The following is a 26,041-nucleotide window of genomic DNA, read 5'->3' on the forward strand; positions in this document are numbered from 1 at the left end:
CGTTTCATGAATATATTTGTATGTCAATTACTGGTCCCACCCCATGTCAAACACTGGTTCCACCGAAAATTCGGTATGTCAATTACTGGGTCATTGGCATACTTACAAATAAAATCATTTTTGGTTGACATAAAGATCGAATTTACTGCTTTTAAAATATTAATAAAATAGAATACATCCTACTGGAGCGGTACAATTTTATAACCTACACCTGGAGCCAAAATAACGGAAGTTATTCTATCTTAAACTCGAATTTTTTCTTAAGCAGTCAATTACTGGTCCCTTCACCCTACTATTTGTAAAAACATATGTACCGTACCCAATTTAAGGAAATCTAACGGAATTACCACCAACCCTTTAAAAGGGAACCCCAATTATGGGACTTGATAAACTTGATTTTTTGGACCCAGAAAGTTGACACCACTTCGACCCCCAGAGATCCTGTGGTGGTACTCACTAGTTGGAGCACCCTTTTTTGGTCCAGTTTAATTAGACATAAGATTCAGGCAAAAGGCTTCTGAGTAATTTTCCTTCTGTGAAGAGCTAAACATTGAGCCTAGGTTCCTCGCATTCACGGACATTGGCAGCGCCGTTTCCTCTTCATCCTGGCAGAACCTTAAAAAAAAAAAAAAAAACCGACTTTCCTCCTGTTATTTAATTCAATTAGAACAGTAAGACTTAACCAATAACTTAACAGCTATGGGAATTGCGAGACGTAATCCACTAGTAACGCTAATCCAGAAATATAATAGAATAGCTTTCTCTTTCAAAAACATAAAAGTACAGCAATCTCCAAACAAGAGCGCTTTTTTCTTGAGCACCTTTCTTCAGCTGTAGCACATTGTCTTGAGATCAGCTGACGCCGTCCTCTTTCACACACAAGGTGCTGTAACCAGCTGCTTGCTGTTGGAGAACTGTTCACTGTAGTGTAGATATTGACAGCTTACTTCAGTGGTTGACCTGACCAGCCGTAAATTTACTGCACGAGTCTTTTTTTTTTTTTTTTTTTTTTTTTACAAATGTAAGCAATTTGGCATGTTCAGACTTGTACTAATGTCAACGTGACATTTTTTTTGAATATAACTAATAAGTGGTTTATGGTTACGATTAAAGTTAACTAATCGTGTACTTTTTATGGTGGGTTTAGTGGATCTGGACGTACAACTTGGATGTTTTAATTTTGCTCCCTTAACACGAAAAAGAGGTTTTACAAAATGATAGATGTATTTGTCTATCTGTTGGTAACCTAACTACTTTAATGGTTTAAACATAACTCAAAATTACAGATAGTTTTTGTTTTATATTATATTATTCGGCGCTACTATTATTGCCGCTATTATAGAGCGCTTATTTATTGCCGCCATTTTTTTTTTTCCCCCAACAATTTTCCATTAAACTTCGTATAAGCGCATTTATTTATTTTTCATTTTTCTTTTGAGAAAAATAATTTGAAAAATTTGTGGTAAATATTGCCAGCTTGTAGAGCAAATTTCTGTTGATGGAAGGTGCCATTTTATTGGACAGTAAGAAGTTTTTTTTGATTACAGGAAATGACCACTTTTATTCCGGCTTACAATATTTTTATTTAAAACATTTTAACCAGGTTAGGTCATTTCCGTGTGGTTTTGGGGCCACATTGAAACTACCTGACTAATTTAGTCAAATTTCGAAAATTTGGAAAGAATCCCTGGATTCCCCTTGGATCACAATTCACATCGAAACATTTCTTTTGAGTGCTAAATTTTTACATTTTTAATTGAAACATTGTAACTATTATGATGCTCAAATTGCGTAAAAATTTTGTTGGGTACACTCCAAAAGTTCGTTAAGGTTTACTGTCATGGTTACCTTTTAAGCACTCTTTTTATTCTCTGTTAATCGCTTTAAAATTTTCTAAATTGAGTTCACGCCGGAAATATACAGATTCATCATGAACCTAGCGCCTACTTCTGAATGTGTGTGTATTAATCGAACATTTAAATAAAACTTGCGAACCGGAAATGCGATATTTCTGAATAGATTTTTGATTTTTTCACGATTTTACAGGGTTGTGCTTCGTTAGAATTTTCTTTGAAATGGATTTCTAAAGACATAGCTTCATTGATTTTTCTTCATTGCTACTTAGAATCCAATTTTCTATTTATAGGAAGTAGATGGGTGTCCACAGTGTTATGCTTTTTCTTTATCTTAGTTCTGACGTCTGTGAAGTAGAAAGGTTCCCTCATACCCTTATCTCTCTCTCTTTCTCCGTCACCAAGAGCCAAGACGTCATTGACCCTACTATCACAGAGAGGAAACGGAACTTGGTAGACTTTCCTGTGCTTGGGTCACTTCGGCTGATTAGCTTTAACCATCACTTCAATTTTGTCCCCTTCACTTTGTCACGTAATTGTTCGCCGCTGCACACTTAACACAAGTCTGATTTCTTTGCTTTTACTTCTTCCATTAAGTTTATAGCCATGTTTTAGATTGGTCAGAAAATATTTTATAACATGTCGATGCATGTTTATTGCTTGTTTCCAATTGGTGTAAAGACGTTTTGTTTGTCACGTTCTAATTTTCTCTTTTGGACCAGGATTTTTTTTTTTTCTTGAGAATTAATTTTTCTAGCAAGATTGACTATATGAAATCATTCTTTTTGATGCAGGGAGGATCCATGACAACGTGATCCCCGAATCTGGAGAAAACAAGTAAATATACTTCAAGGCTGCTAAAACATACGCATTGAGTGTTAGCAGGAAACATTCTAAAACGACTGGTCGTCTCTTGCAGAGTATGAGTGAACTCTTTACCGAGTTCAAGGACGATTACGATCAGTAATGCCAGAACAAACCTATCCTGCAGGTCTTGAATCTTGCGACCTCTGGTGCCTGTTCCACAGAGGAAAATTCATTGGGTTCTAATCTTCAAATTTGACATAGAAGAATAAGTTGCTTCCGGGATATATCTCAGTGTCCGAGGTCTATCCCAAGACAAGGATTATTACTTATTATAGCTGTTGAGGTTTTTATCCCCAAACTTTGAGGTACATCTGTTCATGTTGAGAGCAGACACTTGCTTCTTCCAACCAAATTGTTGTTATGGTCTTTCCAAGGAGGTTTCCTGATTTACATTAGCAGCCAATTTATTTAGTCTGTTACCTCAATATTTTAGCATCCTTTCTTAATCTCATAAACTCTATTTCTTGAGTCTTGCCGTAAGTCCTCACATAGTACCACCATTTTGAGAATCTCGCTGTTGCTAATTGATAAAACTTTTCCTGTACTTAATTTTTGGTAATTATCTCTTAATTTAGAACCTTTTAAAAAGAAAGAGATACAGGAAACGTTTTTGTAATGAGAACAGATAAATCCCACGTTAGTCCCGTTGTGAATATTCTTGCATAGTGATTTGATTACCCTTCTTCTCTTTGAGTCGTTCCAAAAGACTCTCTTAATGAACGATTCTTTCACACAGAAAACTCACTGAAATATTCTTTCTCCAAGAATTCATTAACGGTATCGCCCGCGCTACATTTTATCAATAAATCTAATTTAGAATAGTTACATGACAAAGTACTGCGTATACAGTAACCAACGCTGTCAATGTATAATGTGTGACCTCTAAAAAATTGGTCCGGGCCAATTGCTCTAATTCATTTTAAGGCTCTAAAAACTACTTTCACCATATTATTGTTTTTGATAAGCTTCTTAGAAGTGATTTAAGGCATAATATAGCTAATTTTTTTTTGGTACTATGTTTCTGCGAATATCGTTGATTGTTATTGGCTGAAAGAATGATTCAGTCGATTGTACGTGCTGAATTAATACTATCTACTAGGATTTTTTCTTGTTTGGAACAATTTTATATTAAATTTTTTTATTTTTGTTTCATTTATACAGGTTTTTCCATTTATTTGCGCAAAATGTTATGTTGGAAACGTGAGGTTTTTCATTCCACTGCCACCAATTTTTCCAATTTGTGCTTCTGTTGCTGCTGTAACGGATTATTAGTTGATCCTATTGCCTCTCTGTGCTTAACATTTTGCGTCTAAATAAAATAGAGAAAAAAAAACATTTATATTACGTGACAGTACGCACCATACAAAATTTATTTCACGTAAAAAAAATTACAAAATTTCCCCTTCACTAGTTGAACTCATACTTCAGATACTCATCAAGTAAATCGAAAATCTATAATTTACTCTAATAAATGATACAAATCTGTTTCGACTTTAATATATTCTCATCATGTGAAGTTGCTCAGACTAGTTTTGGACATATTTATAAATCTCTTGTGACTAGATACGAGTATGTAATTCAGTAATTTAGTTTTAGATATATTGGGTCACACTTAGAGATAGTTAGGGAGACGGACGTTATTTAGAAAAAAGTTTTCGTCTTCATGGAAAAATTGACCATATCACGAAAGCTCCCTTGTTAACAGTAGTGAGTGGAACATTTGATATAATGCAATTATAACCACATTTGCAATGAGAAATAGTGGTTATGATAGTGTTGTAACTAATTTTTTTTTTAGATTTTGCAATAAATAATCGCTAGTTTAGTTTCTCAATGTACTCGCCACATTTATTTTAGTTTACCAGATAAGGAAACTAATTCTGCGCTAAATATATTTTTTTTTGCCTTTTTTTTTGGCATTGGCTTTCGCCATACAGCCAGCATCATCGTCTAGGTGCTTATCACTAGAATATCACTCACTCTCCATTCTTACTTATAAACACATTCGCTTCACACATTCATCACTCTACTATATACAACTATTTACATACAAACTTACAACTAATGGATGGATCAGTACTCTAAATTCCTGCCATCCTTATAACTTAACCGAAATTAAAATCACCGTAATCTTCTCTAATCATTTTCTTGCATTCATTCTAATCGGCTATAACTTATAAATACGTTCATATTTCTTTGCTAGCTCTGCTACAGATTTAAGCAAACAGATGTTGGTGGAGAAATGGTATCTTCGTAGCGAAATGGTGCACCTAAATACCTGTATATGTCGTCAAACATTCGTTTCCTTCCTACTGTACATAACGTGGACATATCGTTATTATATGTTTGAAATCTTCCTCCTCTTGTAATCTACGCAAAGAGGAGAGGACCTTTTGTTGATCCTGTGAAGATACGATCCACAAACCGCGTGGTTCGCTCACAGCCTGCTTATTGTCGTAACAACCCATTGATTAGTGACAGTTCCCTTAAACCATGGTTGTCTAGGTAACTGTTTTTATAGAATCTTCCTTCATTATCATTACTATATATTTCTCTTAAATAAATTCTTAATTAATCAAACACTTTTGTTATCTAGATCTAGAAACAGATTCTAAGTAATGAGCAAACAGGTAGGCGGACTGTGTATTTTCTTTTTGTGGTGATAAAGGCATTGTGTTGTTCTGGGTTTGGAAAGTGTTTGTTGGCTATAACTAGATGACCCCGTTAGAGCGTAGGCGGAGATGAGGTCGTCTTGTATGTAAGCTGCACACGTATTGTTTTGAGATGAGTCAGTGGTACCAAAAATTTCAAGTGTAACTGCAACATGTTGTGCAGCAGTGAGTCTCCTTCTAATCTCTGGACAGAATGACTCACTATCATACATATAAAACATACGCACAAACTCTAAAATATGCACCCACTCTAATAAATACTCAAACACATTCTAAATCTAATTATTCGAATCCCCTCCTCCTCCCAACATCCCAGGCTACAGACAATCGTCATTTCCTTTATCTTTTTTTCTTTTTGCTATTCTGATTTAATGATTCACTTCCTGATATATTGTCGCAATTATCTGCTAACTTCCTACAGCCGTAACAGCATCTGTTGTTCAAATAGAGATGTATTCTGATCGCACAGTATGAGGAGAATCATACTTGCTCAGCCCTTGTCTAGTAATTACAAACTCAATAAGGACTGTTCATCTTTTATTGGGGACTAATTCATTAAACCAATGAGAAGAAAGATTATTGCCGTTTGTATTAATGCCAAATTCTCGATCTAGGAGAGACTAGCTCTCAGTGCTATGAAGCATATTTACAGAAACAGATGATAATTTACATTAATTTAGCGTTATATACAAAAAATTACAATCGAGCCAAGATTTACAGAGTTATTAGTAATAATAATTTTGGAGAGGGCCTCACATACATGGGGCTAACTCCTCTCCCACTCGATGTGTACCCTCGAGACCCCCAAAAGACACATCTACAATAAATTCCGAATCAAACGACATTTCATTCATGAAAACCGGTTCGCGCGTTTAGGCGCTACTTTGTTTACAAAAGAGGTAACAAGAACAATTTTTGAAAATGCCGTTTTTGCTCATTTTCAGCAACTTTTTTCTTAAAGTCTATCAGATCTGGGTAGTTGCAAAAAAATTACAGTTATAAAGGTGGGTTTGCCCTATATTTTAAAGAAAATTTGGGAGTTTTATCTTTTATAGGAAAAAAAAAAAAATTATCAAAGTTGGGTGCTTTTCAGCGTTACGCTTTTTCATGCAGTTTTTGACGATCAACCCTTATACAACTGTCCTACCGGACAGTTTAGATATTATGTCTCAGTAAATATGTTCTCTACAACCCTGAAGATGACCTAGTCTCTTGGTCAGAAATAAATAATCATTGTCCTGAAATTTGACATTTATTCCTGTTCCCACTGCCCACAGAATAGCACCTAGACTGAGCTTAAACATCCAATATTTCACCATTTTTATGCTCAACAAAAGACAGAATGGACAGAGAATTCTTTTTCTACATTTTGAGCAACTTCCTTTGGATTTGATCCTGTGTAATGAATAACGTTTAGAAAAATGTTCTAATAATTCTTCTTTGTTATTATAGATAGGATATTGCTCTCTCGGATTTAGTCCATCTAATAATTAACTATTATCAGCTGTCACCAACAGATCCTTTAAATTGACATACCACTTATTGTAAACTAGTCAAATTACAAAGGAATATCTTAATCTCTGCCTTGTAAACTGATATCATCATTATCTTTTCATGACGTCAGAAATATTCATTAAGAACGTCACTTTTAGTAAGTATTATCCAGCCTGAACGGTTAACAATCTCAATTCTTATTTTTGTTTAAAGCTTATCTAAAAACCACCACTCTCTTTATTATATCCTACGACCAAAAATTTCTAACAATATAACCCGAGTCATTGAACATGAACTTTTGATTCAGGTCATTTTAAGTATAGATTACTTTCAAAAAGTTATCTACAAACAATAAGGTGCTTTAGATAATTGAACGATACAGTTTTCTCATTATCAGTTATTTGCTGATTGCTTTTTATTAATAGCTTATTGATTTGTTCTACTGCCAACCCAGTGGTATTCTCTGTTTTGGGGATTACAACTGAAAAAATGATGGCTCATTTAATAAAAAGACAAATATACTCTCGTATTTAGGTGAAGGCGATGCTTATTGCAGGGAATTCAAAACTTTTTGTAAGTGTTAGTTGGCAATCTTGCGAAAAACATAACCTTTAAGGGCTTAGTTACTGATGGCATGTCCGCTCGAAGAGGGTACTTTTGAAGAACAACGTTCTATGATCCGATTAATACTTTTGAAAACTGTAGAACTGTCAGAAATATTCTCTCGGATGAACAAACAATACGGCAGTAATTGAATAAACCAGGGCAAGTTTTCACTCGAGGGTGGAAAATATAAGTGGTAAAAGGAAAAGGTACAGTACTGGCTTTGAGATCAAGGTAAACAATTCTTTGCTGAGGAGATAAGGAGATGGGACAAGTGAATAGCAGTTGTTGCGGATCACTGAGGAGAAAAATAAACCAAAAATTGCATTGATTGAATTTACCATTCTTGATGAACACCCATTAGCCGGTTTAACTATTGATTGACCAATCAATCGTGAATAAAACTCTGCTAAGATCATTCACTCTAATTTTCAAAGATCTGACTCTTGCCATCTTCTACTAAATTCGATTTCCTTAGTAATAATAATTTTGGAGGGGGCCTTACATAAAGGAGGCTAACTCCTCTCCCGTTCGATGTACAGCGTCGAGACCCCCAAAAGACACATCTACATAAAAATTCCGAATAGAATGACACCTCATTCATGAAAATCGGTTCGCGCGTTTAGGCGCTACGTTGTTTACAAAAAAAAAAAGGTAACAACAACAAGAACAACTTTTGAAAATGCCGTTTTTGCTCATTTTTAGTAACTTTTTTCTCGAAATTTATCAGATCTGGGTTGTTGCAAAAAAATTAGAGATATAAAGGAGGATATGCCGTATATTATAAATGATTTCCTTAATCATAACCAATTCTATAGCCTTCTACGGAAAAACCTGACTAATTTTCCTGTATAGCTGCCTAAATCGAATTTTCTTTGAAAAATGATTGTAAATGATTTGATAAAAATTGTAAATGTATGTGGATTATAATGTATGTATAAGAATTTAAGCAGGAATCATTGCCTCAAATTGTTGACGTAATTTACAAAAAAGTTGAAATATTAAAATGCAATTTTATAGTTTAAGAGTATATCTTGCTGTAACTTTTTACTATTGATTTACCCTTGAAGTTAAGAATTTTGGAGGTAAATTTCAAACTAAGATTGTATTTATAAAAATGGCGATATGGAGTGCAGTAACATCTTCTAGGTCGTGTTTTCTAAGTAATATACCCGTACGTATTTTATAATGATACCATGATAACTAAAGCTGTTTAAGGCATAGATGTTTGGTTGTTTAAACGCCCAGAGTTTAATGAGTTTAAATTTGTAGTTGTTAGCTCGGTGTACTCCATCTACACGGTTGAAAGTGAAGCCTAAATGAAATAGACACCACAACTTATAAAAACAAGTAAAATACTGCACGTGCTGCAACTGCTTGCAAGCATACTTTCTGTTTGAATCGTGAAATTCTCGTAAAACCAAAAATGGCTTTCACCAATCGTTTTTATGGATAGTGTACATAAATCTATGTATTGTTTTTTTTTGTATTAAACATAAATTAAGAATATAATTGTTATATAATTTATCTTTTTTCTGGTTTTAGAAAGTGGATTTGGGATTGTATTTCCTTGTAATTTATACTACGGAGAGATATTTTTATCTCCAGTGTAATTCCACCTCAAGTTTCGTCTCTCTCCTTCCCATACAAAAAAACAAAATTTATTTTTGACTTTTGAGGCCGCCTGAGTGGAAAAAGCGGTTTTCACAAAGTTCTCTCTCTCCTGACTTTGTCTGTCTGTATGTAGGGCAACCACCTCACCCATAAAAAACGGAAAAAACGCTAGTAAGCAGTGTTCCCTCTAATTTTTTGTGACCTGTGTGCACAGTTTTTTTTAAGTGTGTGCAGTTTTTTCTAAAATAAACAATTTTGTGCGACAATTTAAAAAAGTGCAAAAAAGACAATACAATAGTAGTATTAATATTCAGCCAAATTTTGTTCCTACTTATACGCATTGACTCGAACTTACAGCATACCACACATTTCAACGGAACACAATGAAAAAACTACCCTAAAATCAAGTCAAATCATTAGTTCGTGGAGACAGAATTTAGCTGATTACTGTGGCTTTCCTTTTCCATTCAAATGGAAAATAAGAAAATTTAAATACTTACCATGTAATAACGTTGTCTGCTTCTAATTTTTTAAATTAACACATTTGTCAAAACAAACAGACAAGAACAATTCACAATTACTTATTATTGAACAATTTTAGATTTAAGGATAACATTTTTTATTAATAGCATTTATTTTATAACTTCTCTCTCCTCTCTTTTGGTTTTAACCATTCTGCATAAACCTAACTTAAATTTACATTGTTTCCGTCATTTATATCCATATATCCATATGTTCCTGCAATCGGTTTCTTTGTTTCGTTTTAATCCAAAAATTTTTGTGCGCGCAAATATTTTTCATGTGCGCTATGTTTAAAATGATGTGATGACAGCTTAGAGGGAACACTGCTTGTAAGTTCAAATTTTATATTTTGATCCAGCGCCTTAATAGTATTTAGGACCAAATCGATCAACCGGAAGGAAATAAGGGCAAATTTGAGTGGGGGAGGTCAATTTGGATTTCCCTCTAGAGTGCCATATTTGTTTAATGTGGTGCGCTTCTATCTCTTTTAAACACTTTTAAGTAAGATTAAAAGTGTTGCTAAAATGAAGGTTGAAAAAAATATTCTACAACCGGGTTGCTCAAGTTTTTTGAGATTTTCTCAAAAATGGCTCCTAGGATTTGTGTAAACTTCCTGTATACATTAAATATACTATATTAAAGGATTCAATTTAGCGAGGAATCGGTCCCGGAAAAATAACTCCGTCTTTTTGCCAACATTTCGACCAATTTTATTGCCTCCTTCAGGACGTAGGCTTATACGGGTTGGTTCAGTTACAGAAAACTTGTTTTTCTTTTCAGTTTGAACCCTTAATAATAAAATTGTTTATGGTCACTAAAAGCTAATATAAAAACGTAACATTACTTGTTGATTTTTACTTTTAGCGCCATCATTAGAGAGTATTACATTTACCTGGTTAGTTAGATTTCAGCGTAATGAATAGTTTTACCTAGTTTTTCTTTAAATAAAGAACTAAAGGCAACACACTAAGTACCAGTTTATACCTGCATCCACGCTAAAATAACCGGGTGAATGTCCAATATAACAACGGATATAGAGCAGATAATAAAGAGGCGATAATCTCGGACTTTTCCCTTCACCAGGTATAGGTATTTGTTTCCGTTTATTGTTCCGTTTCCATGGCCAACTGTATTGTCTATTATCTTTTTTTTATATATATAAGATACAAAGACAATAATAATAATATAAGATACTGTTAGTATCTTTGAAAGAGAGGCTTTCCTAACATTCCAATAACCGGTATAATATAGAATTTTACAGGAAAAGCCCATAAATTAACATGAAACTTACTACCGGGTCATTCCATGTCAAATCAACACAAAAAAAGACCATTTTTGACCTCACCATCTCGGATTTTCTTGAAATTTGGCACATGTGTACTATTGGTATAGACTTGGAAAAATATGAAATTTTACTGTGATATGTCAACTGGTTTATGAGTTACAGGGCTGTAAAGTTGCCAAAAATGGGCCGAAAAACAGGGAACCCCGTGTTTTTGAATTGCTGTAGAAGCTTTCCTAAGTGAGCTACAGACTTGGGATTGGTGTCATTTTATAGCATATATAATGCCCTTTCCTGTGATATGCAACACCATATGGGTTAGGATTAATAAAGTTTGTTAAATTTAAATTTAAAATTTAAATTTTAAATTTTTTAAAAAGTACATATTTTAAAATTTTAAAATTAATTCTATGAATAGCTAATAGTGTTATGAATCACTGGGCAAAATATTAATTTGGGACGACAATGGCTTCATTGTTAAAAAAATTTAAGACTAAAGCTCCTTTTCATGGAAAATATATTTTAATAAAATTAAAGTAATAAATAAATTGAAAATAGTAATAATGAATCAAAATTAATAATTATTAAGATTTAAAATATTGATTTTGAAATCATTTTTAGAATTAATAATTATGATTACAGTAATTATTCATATTAATTATAATATATTATTTTAATGAAATTATGCAGTTAATCAAATTATACAAAAATAATTCAATTCAATATCTTTGTTTAAGAACAGTCTTCTTTGGCTGAGATAACAGCCTCTTTAAGTTGGTTTAAGTCGGCAAAGGGCCTTGTGATGGCGTAGGGGGTTCGGTAAAGAGACTGGCAGCTCGTGCCAGTTTGCAACGACCCAATGGAAATCAAATCCAAACTTCACTACAACTTTTTGAGTGGGCAGTAGAAAACATCACCAACATAGACTTTGCATATTCAACCCAGGAAGACTATGTTGAATCTGAGTGTTTTTTAAAAAATCGGTTTGCTCAAGCATTGGCTATTAAAGGAACACAGCAATACCATGCTTTCATTCCCAGAAGTCAATCCAAAATATTGGTTAAAAACGTTTCTATGAAATCAGAAGCTTGCGAAGTTTCAAAATTCCCTGATAAACTAAAATTAGCCGACAAATCAGGTTATATCAGTGTAGTCTATAAAGAAACTGGTGGCTTGGATATGTTTTAGAGAAAAATGAAGAACTTGATGAAGTAAAAGTAACTTTTCTTCATCCAGCTGGACCCTCTAAATCATCTCGTATCCAAGAAATGCCGATATTCTTTGGGTCTCAGTAATGGATGTTTTGATAAAAATTGATCCTGTGGCTCTGACTGGAAGAACTTACATATGTCCTTCTAGAAAGTGATGCATGTCAAACAAATGAAGCCTTTTCAAGCTTAAAATAATAAAGAGATCCTATTACTTAACAGTATGTTTTACTTTGGACTTATTAGTGGAATTATTATTAGCATTATTATATTAACATGAATTCAGAGTTGAATTAATCGGATTGGAGCTTTAGACTTATTTTTTTTTAACAATGAAGCCATTGTCGTCCCAAATTAATATTTTGCCCAGTGATTCATAACACTATTAGCTATTCATAGAATTAATTTTAAAATTTTAAAATATGTACTTTTTAAAAAATTTAAAATTTAAATTTTAAATTTAAATTTAACAAACTTTATTAATCCTAACCCATATGGTGTCGCATATCACAGGAAAGGGCATTATATATGCTATAAAATGACACCAATCCCAAGTCTGTAGCTCATTTAGGAAAGCTTCTACAGTAATTCAAAAACACGGGGTTCCCTGTTTTTCGGCCCATTTTTGGCAACTTTACAGCCCTGTAACTCATAAACCAGTTGACATATCACAGTAAAATTTCATATTTTTCCAAGTCTATACCAATAGTACACATGTGCCAAATTTCAAGAAAATCCGAGATGGTGAGGTTCAGACCCCGTGTTGATTTGACATGGAATGACCCTACCGTTATTTGAAAGCATTTAGATTTAGAAAATAATTCGTTTAAAAGAATTCTCAACTGGTTTGTTCCTTGGAGAATCTCAGCTTTACCGTTTGACTTGTCAAGTTTGTGACAGTACCAAACTATCCAGTCTTAAGTTAGTTTTTACTTTTCTTGAAATCGAAACCATTTCTAACAATTGCAGACAAACATGCTCAAAACTTAAAAAACACTCCTCGATTTTGTCGAAAGTCCAATGTCCATTATTCCTTATTTTTTATATGGTGAAGTTTCAAAACCAGTTAGTTGGGTAATGGAGCATGTTCTTTGATTGACTAAGCTGAAACAAACAAACACTTGTTAATGACATTTTTGAGAAAATTACGGAAACGGGGGGGGGAAATATCGATCAAAAGAAATTCTTATTTCCGGTCTCGGAGAATTGATCTCGAACACCCACCAGTTTTTTTCACTTTTCTCTTGTGAGAAATTAACATATTTATCAAAATATTTAAAGTAAATAAATAACAATATGCAAATTGTAATCAACTGTGAGTTTTATATCGATTTATCAGTTTGTGATATCGTATTAATTGAAATTCATTCAAATCCAAAATATATTTAAAAAAAAGAAGAAAAAGACAAAGAAATATTTCAGTAATTAAGTATTAATTCTGAACGTTGGCGTATTCCAGATTTTTTTTTTGCATGCCATCCATTTCTATCAAGTTATCACTGTAAACGCCTACACCAGTAAGGACAACATTGACGTTTCTTCCTTCCGCACAGAGCCAGTGAAGAGAGCCCACGTACTGCAATGATACAGCTCTACGCACACTGTCGATAACAGATTCACTCATTCATTTATTTATCCCAACTCCATACAGTTCCCTTATTCATTGTTTTCAAATGCTTTTATTCTTTCTTTTGCTTATTTATTAGGTCACGGATAAACCAGAATCCCATTTATTTATTTTTTTCCCCCTTTTTTAAGTGGACGTTTTACGTATGCTTGAGATGATTAATTTTACTTCTTGTGTTGAGCAGAATTCTGAACGTAAAGCTTTTTCTTTTTGCATAAATATTTTTAGACGACAAAATATCATTTTATTGTAAATAATTTTTGTTGTAATATTACATATGTAAATGTAGAATCAGCCAGCTGCAGTTTTTGGGAAAATTTTTAGCACCTGTCAGCACATCTTTGCGATGTAACCTCTCCGCGACCGGAACCTAGTTAGTGGCAGCTGATCTTGCTTTTATATAACACCCTATCTTGGGTTGTTACGATTCAATTCGTTTGATTTATGCAAAATTGTAGAAAAAATGAGAATTACGTACTTTTTTCGTAAATTTTTGGTTTAAACTTAATTTCCGGAGCTTTCTGGCAAATAACATTAATATTATAATGAGGAACATAAAATTATAAATGGAAATTCGGTTTATATCTCTTAAAAAGAAATGTGAAATAAACATTATTATAACTGCTTTCCAAATTTATGTGATTTTTGAACGTAATATCAAAAGTTATTAACAGAAGCATTTAAGTAGCTCCCATATTTTATTTAATTTTTTTTTTCGGCGCACCGACAGCTTGGTCATTAGCGCCGTCTTGTCACTTCAAATCCCCTCGTATTCGGTTGGCATCTCCTCCTCCCTGGTTACATCCTTTACTGCTTCCACTGGGTAGTAGTATGGAGCCATGGGATACTGGAGCACATCTTCTCTCTTCAACCTTTTGATCATCGACTCCAGTAGACGGCTGGGAAAGAGAGTTGAAGCTCGGCTCCCCATTTATTAATACACAAAAAACTTATTTACTAAAATAATTTGTTAATTTCTTATTGATTTACCCAAAATATTGACGACATTTTGGCCAGACTCTGTGTCAAAAATAAATGCTCCCATAACTGTTTATTTTACAATTAGATTAGATTCTGCGAAGTTCTGATACTCAAATAATAAGTTTGAAAATTCAAATTTCTGGTCAAAATTTTGAATTTGATTAAATATTATTTGTCTTAAATATTGTTTGGTAGCTTGACTTTTATAATACGTATATTTATTATTAATATTGTTCGATTTTTGATGATTTTATTTTGAAAGTAACTCAACCAGTCTTGAATTTTGTCCATAATACATATGATAACTCGTTAAATTTTGGCATTTTAAGAGTGTGAACTGGAAATACTGCTCTTATAAAGATTTACTTGTTTAGTGCATTACAAAATGATGAAGGCAACTAACATTTCGGTTAAAAATTAGGTTTTTTATAAAATTAGCAAAATGAGAATTGCTTATTGAGAATATTTATTTTTATTAGAAGCACGTAACTTTTTTAAATGTAATTTTGAAGCAAAATAATTGATAAGAACTAACGTTATTTATAGAAATTTCTTTATCTTCTCCTTTCACAGTCTGTCTCTCCCTCTAAACGTAACCCGGTTACAAATACACTGTTATTGATTCTTCAGAACTGGCTTTATCACTTGTACACTTGGGATGGCACAATCCCAACTTTAGGGGGATTCTACACCGACCTCGAGCTACTTGTTCTCAATTGGCACAAATTGTATACTACACTGCTGCACTGCATTGCTGCATCTAGGGATTTTCTTTTAAATTGTTTTTTTTTCTTTTAGTTTTTCTTCTTCTCGTAAGAGTAAGATGGCTTTTTCGCGCAGAGTTATGAGCTCCTATATTCGTGTTTTTCTTTTTTTAATTTTACAAGGTGGCCTTTATAAATTCGTAAAAGATTAGATTAGATAAGAACTAGGGGTGCTTCTTGCTCTGTAGTCACTGCAGCCAGTAGAGGCGTATAGGGCCTACCCTTTTATGTCTATAAGAGAAACCTTTAAGGTCCAGAATTCTCCCACCAATCGATCTTACGCTAACAGCTCTTCTGGACTCAAACTGCTCAAGGTTTTCTTATCACGATCCAACTTCTTGCACTTCTTGAGTTATAAGAGGCCTTTTCCTCTTCTCCAATCACCATCCGGCTAAAGTTAATTAACCCCAGCTCAGTATAGAACCAAAGTGGGGCAAGGATACTCTACCTGGTCCAGGATAAAACCCTCGCTTAGTAAAAAAGAACCACTCTGAGGTGTGCCTTATCCCTTATTGGCCCTGAAGTAACAAAACTCTACAGTTCAAAGCTCCAAGGGCCGGTCCAACTTCGCCATTGGATCAACCACTGGAAGTTCCTGAAAAAAAAGACCTCCACCATTTCCTCTGAAACGTTCTATCCAAATATGGCACCCAAAACTTATTACTCTTCTCCATCTGTAGCTCTAAAACTCAAAATTCATTACTAAATCTTGGCGCCCAAAATCCTGTAATAAATTTTCATTGCACCCTTGATTTTTTTTTAAAAAGTGGCTATCCTACTGTTAAAAATTGACAGTTGAGGGAGCCGCACTAGATCATCGTTAATGAAAAGTAATTATTAAATAGAAGATTGCCAAAATGGAGCGTCAAAAGAAGTGCTATCAAGTTCTCAAATTCAGTTGCTAGTTAATATTGAAGTACTGATGTATATTTTGGTTGGTGAAGGTGGGAGATGTTAGGGAGAAGTATGTACACTGCTGTAGCGCATTCCTGAAGTGTTTGATTTGGAAACAACATGCTGAGTGTGATTTGTGATCCGGGTTACGGTGGCCGAAATTGGAGATTTCTCCGCTGTGTTGAAGGAAAAACTTAGCTTGATAAAATTAGAAATGAATCAATAAGGAACAACTTAGAGATTCAACCCTTCGTAACCAAGTTGGAGAATCGGCAGCTAGGATGGTCTGGCGACGTCTGCAGGAGAAGTGGAGAGAAGAAGATTAAGTGCTTGATGGAGGCCAAAATCTGAAGGCCGCAGACCAAGATTAGGCTATTTGGACTACATAAAACGATTGGCATAATAGTGAGCTCAGACAAGGTCATCTATCCGTAGATTGGCAAGTAATAGAGAAGAGTACAATCTAATGGTTGAAGGCCTAAAAGCTATCTAAAGCTAGACGCTGAAAGGCATAACAGCTAAGACAAAGAAGACGTGATTTGTGATTGTTACAAAGCAAGATTCACTTCAGTAAATATTGTGAAGAGGTCACAGCGATGACCAAGAATTTAAAAAAAATTTAAAAAACCCGCACTCAACACAAAACCCCAGGAGGATGTACGCTACAACATTCTTGGAGGCACATTTTTATAATAGAATGTAAAACAAGAACTGTAGGCTAGTACGCATGCGCCAGCCACACTATACTATACCCACTTACCTCAAACACAATCTCTACTTCTTTTCGTGTAGTAGTAGTGTTTTTAGTGTGCCGGTATTGGCCAGCGTGTGCTACCACTATTTATTGTGCTCTAGAACTTCGCCTGTTGCGTTCTCGAATTTTATCAACCAAAAAATTTTTTTATCAGTTTAAAATTTTTCTAGTGTTTTTCTGTGTGTTTTTAAACAAATTAATTTTAAAAAGTTATTAAAAATATGTGTTGAATAAACAAAAAATAATAATTTAAATCGTATTTACAAGTGTGATATGGTTAGCGTTGCACAAGCGATGAAGTGGTTTACTCCTGACAAGAATAAGACTGGCTCCCAAGCGCCTCCGGAATCTTTGTTAAGATCGCTTAAGAGACGTTCGTTACGTTTGAAAAGACCTAAGCCACCAAATCTTCAGGAGAAACGTAAATCTGGTAGGCCAAATTTTTGTTTTTTGTTCTTCTTTTTTTACAAAAAAAAAGAAAAAAAAATGATTTATTCTCATTAAAACATGAAGAACGTGGTTTATCTTCATTTTATCATCAAAAAAATAAAATAAAGAAGCAAGATGTACTTTGTCTTCTTGTATACTTATATTTTGTAAAGATTATTTTAGATTATTCAGCGTGTTAAAAGGGAACGTGTTTATAATTTAGAGGTTCGCTTCACACGCATTTTTTTTTTTTTTTTTTTTTTTTTTTTTGTAAGGATGTTGAACTGCCAGCCTTGTTACTTTTGTAATGCTTCAAAATAAGGATCATCCTTAGGATTTTGCTTAACTCAAAAATATAAATTCAAAAAATAGGATTGCATCCTAATAATAAAAAACGCCGTAAACGCAAACATTATCTCAGCTGTATGATTTGATATCCATTTTAATTATAAACAAATTTAAGATTAAATACCAAATCGTTTCCGTGATTCTGCTGTAGTTTTCTCATTCTATTTAGTTGTGTTTAAGGTGCTTTTGTTCCAGCAAATTTTGACCTTAAATAAAGACGTGTCTAGTAAGACTCAATTCTTGTTTAACGGATTTGACAGATGAGATTTAATGAAAATTTAAGAAAAACTCTATTATCTCAGGCTAGTATCTCAAATAGTCTAGTTTTCGGTTTAAAGTTTCGGTGATTGTTTCTTATTCTGGTTTGTTTGACGTCATTATTTTTAGGGAAAATATTAGTTTTTAATAAGAGCTTTTAGTTTTAAATCTGATATTATATTCACGATCTTTGGACCAGAATCTTGGACAGTTGCGATTTTTATTTTAAGGAAGCGGATTTATTGACCAATTTCATGGGAACTGAACAAGCTTTAATGAAATCTTACCAATTGGTTTCCTTAATTTATTAGGAGAACTGCGAAATATATTGAAGAAAATCACGAAATTCTCTGAATATTTCTGCTTAAAGCTTCTTCCCAAAACCTTTAACTGGCCTCATAATTTCACCTAAACACGAACTCTCTGCTAAGTGTTTTATTAATTGGTCTGGAGCCCTTATTAGTCCGGCTCCTCCTTCATTAACTGTGTAGTATACAGCACTCACTTCTTAGTCAACAGTTTGTTCATTAAAGTCACTACCCTCTTTTAACATTCCACCTATTCTCTCTCTTAGAGCTCCTAGCTCTTTTATATATACATGCCCATTGCTTCATAGCTTTATAGCTCTTTGTTTTATACCCTGGCCCCTTTCTGTAAGCCACATCTGTAGTTAAGGATTTTTTTTTGCGCTTATTTGTTTAATTAATTTTCTCTTCATCTAAAAGAACATTCCTTCTAGAAGAAGTCGTTGTGTTTTATTCTTTATTTCTCAGTTCAATAAACTGTTGATTGTTGATCTCGCACATTTGACAGCTTTAAAGGTAGCCTATGTAATCAATATTATTGTTAAAATGTGCATCTGCAGAGCAGAGTAAAGCTCCTGCAATAAGTGAATAGTCCGGAAATACTAACATGAGAGAAGTCAACACCTAGTGGCCCACACTCCTAATGTAATATTACTTTATTGACTTCCTTCGCCCAGAAATTCGTGAAGATACGTCGCCTCAAAAGTTGAAATGGGTTGCCAGGAAGTTGTCAATGTTAAGAGCTAATGCATTTGGTGGTTAGGATGACAGTTTTAAGATGGAAATGATTTTTGTTTTTGTTTTTTGTTTTGTAGCGAAATGTAATTAAGTCTTTGTCAAAAAGAATGTTAAGATCATGATGAATTAACTTTGTTTGAGGACTTTAGATGCTCTTCAATGACTCTTTCCATCTTGGTTTCTGTAGTATGTTATATATATATTTGCTTTTTGTTGGTCAGTGTTATTTTCTAACTACAGTCAAGTAGCCGTGCTAGTAAGTGGTAAGATTTCTTGTCTTTTAATTGGCTCCTTTAGAATTCTTTTCAAGCTTCACTTACGAGTCAGTTAAGAACGATAATCATGCTCTCTCCAAAGATTCATTAATGTGAATTTATGTCGTTTACAATTAACTGTAATCTGCATTTACGTTTTGATTAACAAAGATTAAAGTATCACAATAAATCAGCTTAATTTGACTATGTAGTCGTACTCTCATATTGTTTTGTGTGCATTATGTACTTAAGTAAGTGCAATCATAAGTGAATGATAAGTTAAACAACATTAATCCATCAATGATTTTGTAATTTTTCCTAATTACTGTCAATTAAATGCTAAAGGCATTGGCACTGGCTTTGTATTTCGTCAGTTCAGTGTGTAGTTGTGTAGTTGTTTGGAAGATCGATGGCTAGTTTTACTTCAGTGTCCTGTCAAATAGGAGTCAAAGTAAAGTTTGTTTCTTGTAGGAGATTTCTAGCAGATGATTTCTTGCCTTGATTTAACCAGAGTGTATCTATGTCCCCCTTAGTAAAGTCAACTTCCTTGGTAAAGAAGACTTCTAGGGGATGTTTGCTTGGTCAGATTCTTCCTCATTTATCATGTTGGTTTTTATTAAAGTCAACTGGTCTGGTCAATGATGAATAACTATATTTTTCAATTAACTATCTCTCTCGTACTTTCACAGTATATCTGTTATTAAACCAATCACTTGGGTTGAACGCCAACGTCATGAGTTGGTACACCTGGAACGTTTCCTATTTAGGTAATTTAGGTTCATTATAGTGTGACGTAAAACGATATATTCTACACATAATGATAATGTAAAAAAGGAAACATCTGTCATCTAAGATTTGTTCGGCTGTCTTTTTTAAAGATAATAAACGTGAAAAAGGGTTTGCTTAGAAAAATCAAAAAATGTGTCCTCCAAATAGCGGAAACAGAACTTTTTAATGTTAGTTGGTCAACTTCCTGTCTCTTAAGTTTTTTTATGCAACAATAGTAACAGGGAATTCGAAGACAAGTTCTTAAAATAGTTACAAGTGTTGAGTGCTTATAGATTATTTTGTGTCTTTGCTTTTAGCATTAGTAGTTGTCTAATCATGCTGTTTAGCGTCATCATTTTTAGTCAACTTCACAGTCATCATTTTCTAGAAAGTCTCTTGAATTTGTTTAAGAAAAATATAAGTAATTGTTTAGAAAGTTTGTGTAATTCATTTACAGTTGAGAAAATTTGTAATTCTGTGTTTAAAACAATGACAACGTAAGGATTACTCTTAAATGTTTCTAAATTTCGGAATTTGTAATGGAATTTTTGCGCGTATAAATTGAAAGCGCATAATTGCTTTTTTTGGTCGATTAATCGCATCTTTCGATTTTCACTGTTTCTTTTCTACCATATTTTCTATTTGTTTTTAGTTCTCCTACGAATGCACATATTTCTTACTGTGTTCGTTTTATTCACCAAATTCTCATCATAACTTAACAAAATGAACTTTAAAAAAGAAAAAGAATAAAATAAAAAAACTAGTTCGTTATATCTACAGTTTCATCGTAAGAACTCGACCTGTACTGACTTGAGTTATGAGGTTAACTTTTGTATGTACGGTCTGTTTGTACTTGTGTAACGTTACATTTTACAACTCCACGGACTGGTGGGATTTTTTAGTCTTTTTTTGCCAAGATTTCTGCACGTTTTATTTAAATTTATGTTGTACATTTCAATATTTTATTTTGTTTTTAATCCACAACACTTCTGACAATTATCCAAACTGTTCCACACACTTCTAGTTTTGAGCTAATTCATTACACGTTCTATTGCGCCGATGTCGGTTCGCTAGTCACCATGTTTGTATTAAATAGTCGCATATTTGTTTTGTATTTCCATTTTTATTATCTCAATTTCATGAATAATTAATTTTAATAAAATTATATAATTAATGAGAGCCTTTGTTTTGTTTAAAAATATTTTATGTATTAGTAAATTTATATAACGATTATTTTATAAACAGTTGTTGATTCGGGAGCGCACTCCCCTTATTATCGTGCACCCAAAATTTATGTATATATCGATTAAACAATATTATATTTCTCAATTTATAAATTCATCAAAGCTGCACATCCTGCTGTAGGTTAATTAAATATTTATAGTCAAAACATGTGTTATCTGTTGCACATGATGAATTTAACGTATCGAGCTAACATCTTTTTTTTTTATGTCGGCCATCTAGTATTTTCGCAAGAATATTTTACAAATACTGCTGTATAATTCATAATTTATATTTAGTATTTACAAAATAAAAAGCACCAATAAAATGATTTTACAAAATTGTTAAATTAAAACAGAAATAAAGGTAATAGGTCGGGAATGTCATCTCCGAATTAATTGCATTAAATGGATGTTCACTAAATAATAAACTCGTTCAATATTTATCATTGGCCTAAATCCTTCCTTTGAAATATGTCAAAATGTCCCATACATGAACAACCCTAATTTAACCTACATGATGCGTGTTCATTAATTGACAGATCAAAACCCTAGAGGTATCATTATTATCAGTACCCTAATTAAATCAATAGTCTATAGTTTATTGATAGTTGATTTGCTAGAAAATAATAAAAAAAAAATATACTTCTAGAGCATTGGTTCCCAAAGTGGTCCCTACGGACCCCCAGGGGTCCCCCGGTATCATTCAGGGGGTTCGTGGAAAATTAAAATTGATTTGGGGGTCCCTGAACAACGTCAGGGGGTCCGCGCATGGTTCAATATAAAATAATAAAACTGTGATCCATTTTTATTATTATGGAAATTAGAAACTAACAAGGTGACCAATTAAATTTAATCAAAACTGAAAGCGTAATATCTGCGTTTGTTGCAAAACTTTTTCTGTAAAAACCAAACTTGGGTAGAGGAGAACGTTCTTAGTTTCCAAATCTTTCGAAATGGCAAAATAGAGATGAAGATTTGCTTGCTCACTGTCGAACACTTAACGGCTCTTCATGCAGACCTGAACCAAAGATTACTCGTGGGGATTTGCGGTAGCTACTCACACACATTGAGCCGGATATAAATACACTCATAACATCTCATCACGTTCATCCAAATTATTAATTTTTTTAATTTTATCTTAAACAAAAGTTATAATTTCAATAAATACCTACTTTTTCAACAAAATGTTTTTTTAAATTTGTAATTTTTATACTATGCATTTATGTAGCTTTTTCACTTGGGGGTCCTTGGGCAAGTTTTGACTATAAAAAGGGGTCCATGAGTCAAAAAAGTTTGGGAACCACTGTTCTAGAGAATTGCTAACTTGAAAATCAGTTTTCTAAACAAATAAGTTGTCTGTCATATTTCTGAAGCTTATCCGAAATCTGTAATTGAATTTTCTTCTCAGACTGTGATCATGTATTTATTAACTGTTATGAGCAAAATCAATTTGGTTTCCTCAAGGAGTTCTATTAAGGATGCAAGTCTGATTCTTCTAAGGAGTCATTCTGTTCCTCAGTATTACAATTAAATCTTAATTGAGTCATTCAGTGCACAACTTGATTGACTCCATAAAACCAAAAAAGTGGGAGAAATGCGATGTAATAATGTGCATTATTTTTTTAAAATTCCTGTTTATAATATAAATTCAAATGAATTTACTGTTATTTTCATTCAGCCCTACTACATGAATTTGAGTTGAATCATTGCAACGATTTACATTTAGGGCACGGAGTTAATCAAAATGGCTTCTGAAATAAATTATTTTTTATCCAATGACCAACACTTTTTTGCCCTTTAATGGTGTCTAATCTATGGTGTTAAAAGCTACGACTGAGCCATAAGTGCTTTAACCGCTTAAACTTTAAGTCATTTCAAAAATTGAAGTTAATCTATTTGTGCAAAGAACGGCTCAGTTAATACTACGTATGATTCACCATATCTGAGATTCTATATTGCCATTAAAATTTTTGTTTTTCCATGTAACGTCATAGTTTTACCCTCTCCGCTTCCGTCTATTGACTACAGAGGACGTTACAATTTAAACAATATTACGTCTTACCAATCAATAATTTCGTAAGCCTGTACTCGATAAAATCACTTCTCCAAGAGTACTTTTAATTGCAATTTTTAAAAAAAAATATGATTGCTAATTACGAAATTAATGCTATTTAAATAAAATATACAATTTGATTATCTTTATGCGTTTTATCTTATATTAATAATTTATTTCTGAATTTAAATAATTAGGATTTAATTTATTATGTACATAATTTAAAATCAATGTCATCTAGATAATTAGTTGTTATTACTGGTTTATTGATACTTAAGTTGATGAACAACCTTGATAGTATTATACTCAAGTTTAATTAGAATATAATTATTGGCTATAAAAAAACTCATTTTATTTTATTTAACAGAAATATATTTATAATAATAATTAAAGATCGAAATAAAAGAGTAGCTTTTTTTAAATTAAAAAAGAGAAAGGTTAATTTCCTTCAATCGATTATTACTTCCGGACAGTAGATTGACTTCAAATTATAGTGCAATTTCCTTTGGTCAATCTATTTTGGATTATCTATGGTGTAGAGAAAATTGATCATTATTTCCATTAGCTGTTACATTTTTAATTACTCGTTTTAAGACTAAGAGATGGTATTATGACTGTCCAGATTTCCAAATTTTGAGTTTTACCTGAAATATCGATTTTTCCAGTTCCCCTGAATATAATAAGAAGCACCCAATCGGAATTGATGATGTACTTGGTCGATTTTTTTTCTGAATTTTGGAGATTATCTTGGAAATGGCTCCTGAGATTCGTTTCAAAAACTTCGTATGTTTCTTTTGATGCACTCAGGTAGAACGACAACTTCTATTTCAAGCATGGTTCCCAAAACAATGCTATTTAACGCAGTTCTGGAGGCAGAAATGGGACCAGCATTCCTCTAAAGTTTCATTTGAGTGCAATTGTACTGCTTCATTGTACAAAAAAAAAAAGTATTTAGATAAGACTCACAATTCATTTGTCCCACATTCTGAATTAATTTTTTTGTCATCAAATTGTTTCATGAAGAAATACCTAAATCGCGGCGGTTAGAGAAAAGTTAGTGTCTATCGCACCAGATTTTCTCGTAAGAAATTTAAAAATTGTCTTCTTTTTATTGCAACAAATCGCCTGAGATTCTAATTTCGGGTCTCGAAATATTGAGCTAACATGGTTACTTGTTAGTTTTAAATATATTATATTAATGACGCAGTTTTTATGGCCCTGAAATGTCTAAATATTTGCAACTTTTTAGATTGCGTTTATTATTAGATCATGGTATACGCAAAAACTATTTACACTTTACAGAGAATAATAATGATGCCGTCATTTATGTCAGAAATAACAGCATCCAACAGACAATGTTTAAACTTCTTTCTCCTAGTGACCTTGATCTCTGTTTAAGATCGTCGAGAGATCATAGTAAAAACAGGCTCACTCTTCACTCTCTTTGGATGGACCATAATTTCATTTTGTTTGCAATATACGAGTATTTATACCTAATGATGTAGACACATTTCTTCTATTTTAATTTGAGAGATGGTTTTTATATTTACATCATTATATTATGTGTTATTCATTTTTTGTATGCCACTTTTCGCGGTGATATTTTATTCAAATTATATTTCTACCCGCGTCAATTCATCTTTAGCCGCTAAAAATGGGTTGAATTACAGTTTATCTCTTGAAACTGCAGTTTCATTATGCGGACTCTTTAATGGATGGCTTCATTAATAACAGACTGGAGCAATTTTACTTCCTTTGATGCTATAAAAATAATTTTATTTCTGCTTTTCTGACATAGTAAACCTTAGTCGATTCCCAGACGAGGTATTAATTCTACAAGTTTTCTGCTAAGGAGATAGGCACACAACAGAAAATTTACTCAAATCGATTCCAATCCTTTCTTCTAAATAAAGACCAAATCAAACTTTAAACAATCGTCTCTGGGAACCTCAAAAATTTTAGTAAAAGAAGATCATGTTACGAGGGTCGTTTGAAAAGTCCGTGCAAAAATAAAAACTACTTAATTTTTTGGGGTAAACCTTTTTTATTTTTCAACATAGTCTCCTTTTAGGCTTATACACTTCGTCCAACGCTGCTCTAGTTTGTTGATCCCTTCCGAATAATAGGATTTGTCCAAGTCTGAAAAATAGCCATTCGTTTCTGCAATCACCTCCTCGTTTGAATAAAATCTTTTTCCCGCCAGCCATTTCTTCATATTGGGGAACAAATAGTAGTCCGAGGGAGCCAAGTCTGGAGAATAGGGGGGATGTGAAACGAGTTGGAACCCTATTTCCATTAATTTTGCGACCACAACTGCTGAGGTGTGAGCTGGTGCGTTGTCGTGATGGAAAAGGACTTTTTTGTGGGCCAATCGTGGACGTTTTTCTTGCAGCTCGGTTTTCAAACGGTCCAATAACGATGAATAATATGCACCTGTAATAGTTTTACCCTTTTCCAGATAGTCGATGAGGATTATTCCTTGCGAATCCCAAAAGACAGTCGCCATAATCTTTCCGGCCGAAGGAACGGT

At 33.2% G+C, this 26,041-nt stretch overlaps 1 protein-coding gene across 3 annotated transcripts in view; it reads left to right on the plus strand.

Moving 5' to 3' along the window:
* LOC141454476 (centaurin-gamma-1A-like) overlaps positions 1 to 26,041 on the plus strand; it is a 215,356-nt gene that overhangs the window by 112,155 nt on the left and 77,160 nt on the right. Inside the window, exon 1 of one of the 3 annotated variants that reach the window (XM_074128721.1) lies at positions 17,187 to 17,565. The exons of the other annotated variants lie outside the window; for them this stretch is intronic. Within the exon in view, the coding sequence (XP_073984822.1) occupies positions 17,409 to 17,565 (157 nt within the window). The 5' untranslated portion in view covers positions 17,187 to 17,408. Of the gene's footprint in view, positions 1 to 17,186; positions 17,566 to 26,041 lie in introns of those variants that run through there. 3 annotated transcript variants of the gene reach the window in all.

The sequence above is a fragment of the Rhodnius prolixus genome, unplaced genomic scaffold (genome assembly GCF_049639745.1).
Source record: "Rhodnius prolixus isolate KJV_2025 unplaced genomic scaffold, Rpr scaffold_9, whole genome shotgun sequence".
In the NCBI taxonomy this organism is placed as follows: domain Eukaryota; kingdom Metazoa; phylum Arthropoda; class Insecta; order Hemiptera; family Reduviidae; genus Rhodnius; species Rhodnius prolixus.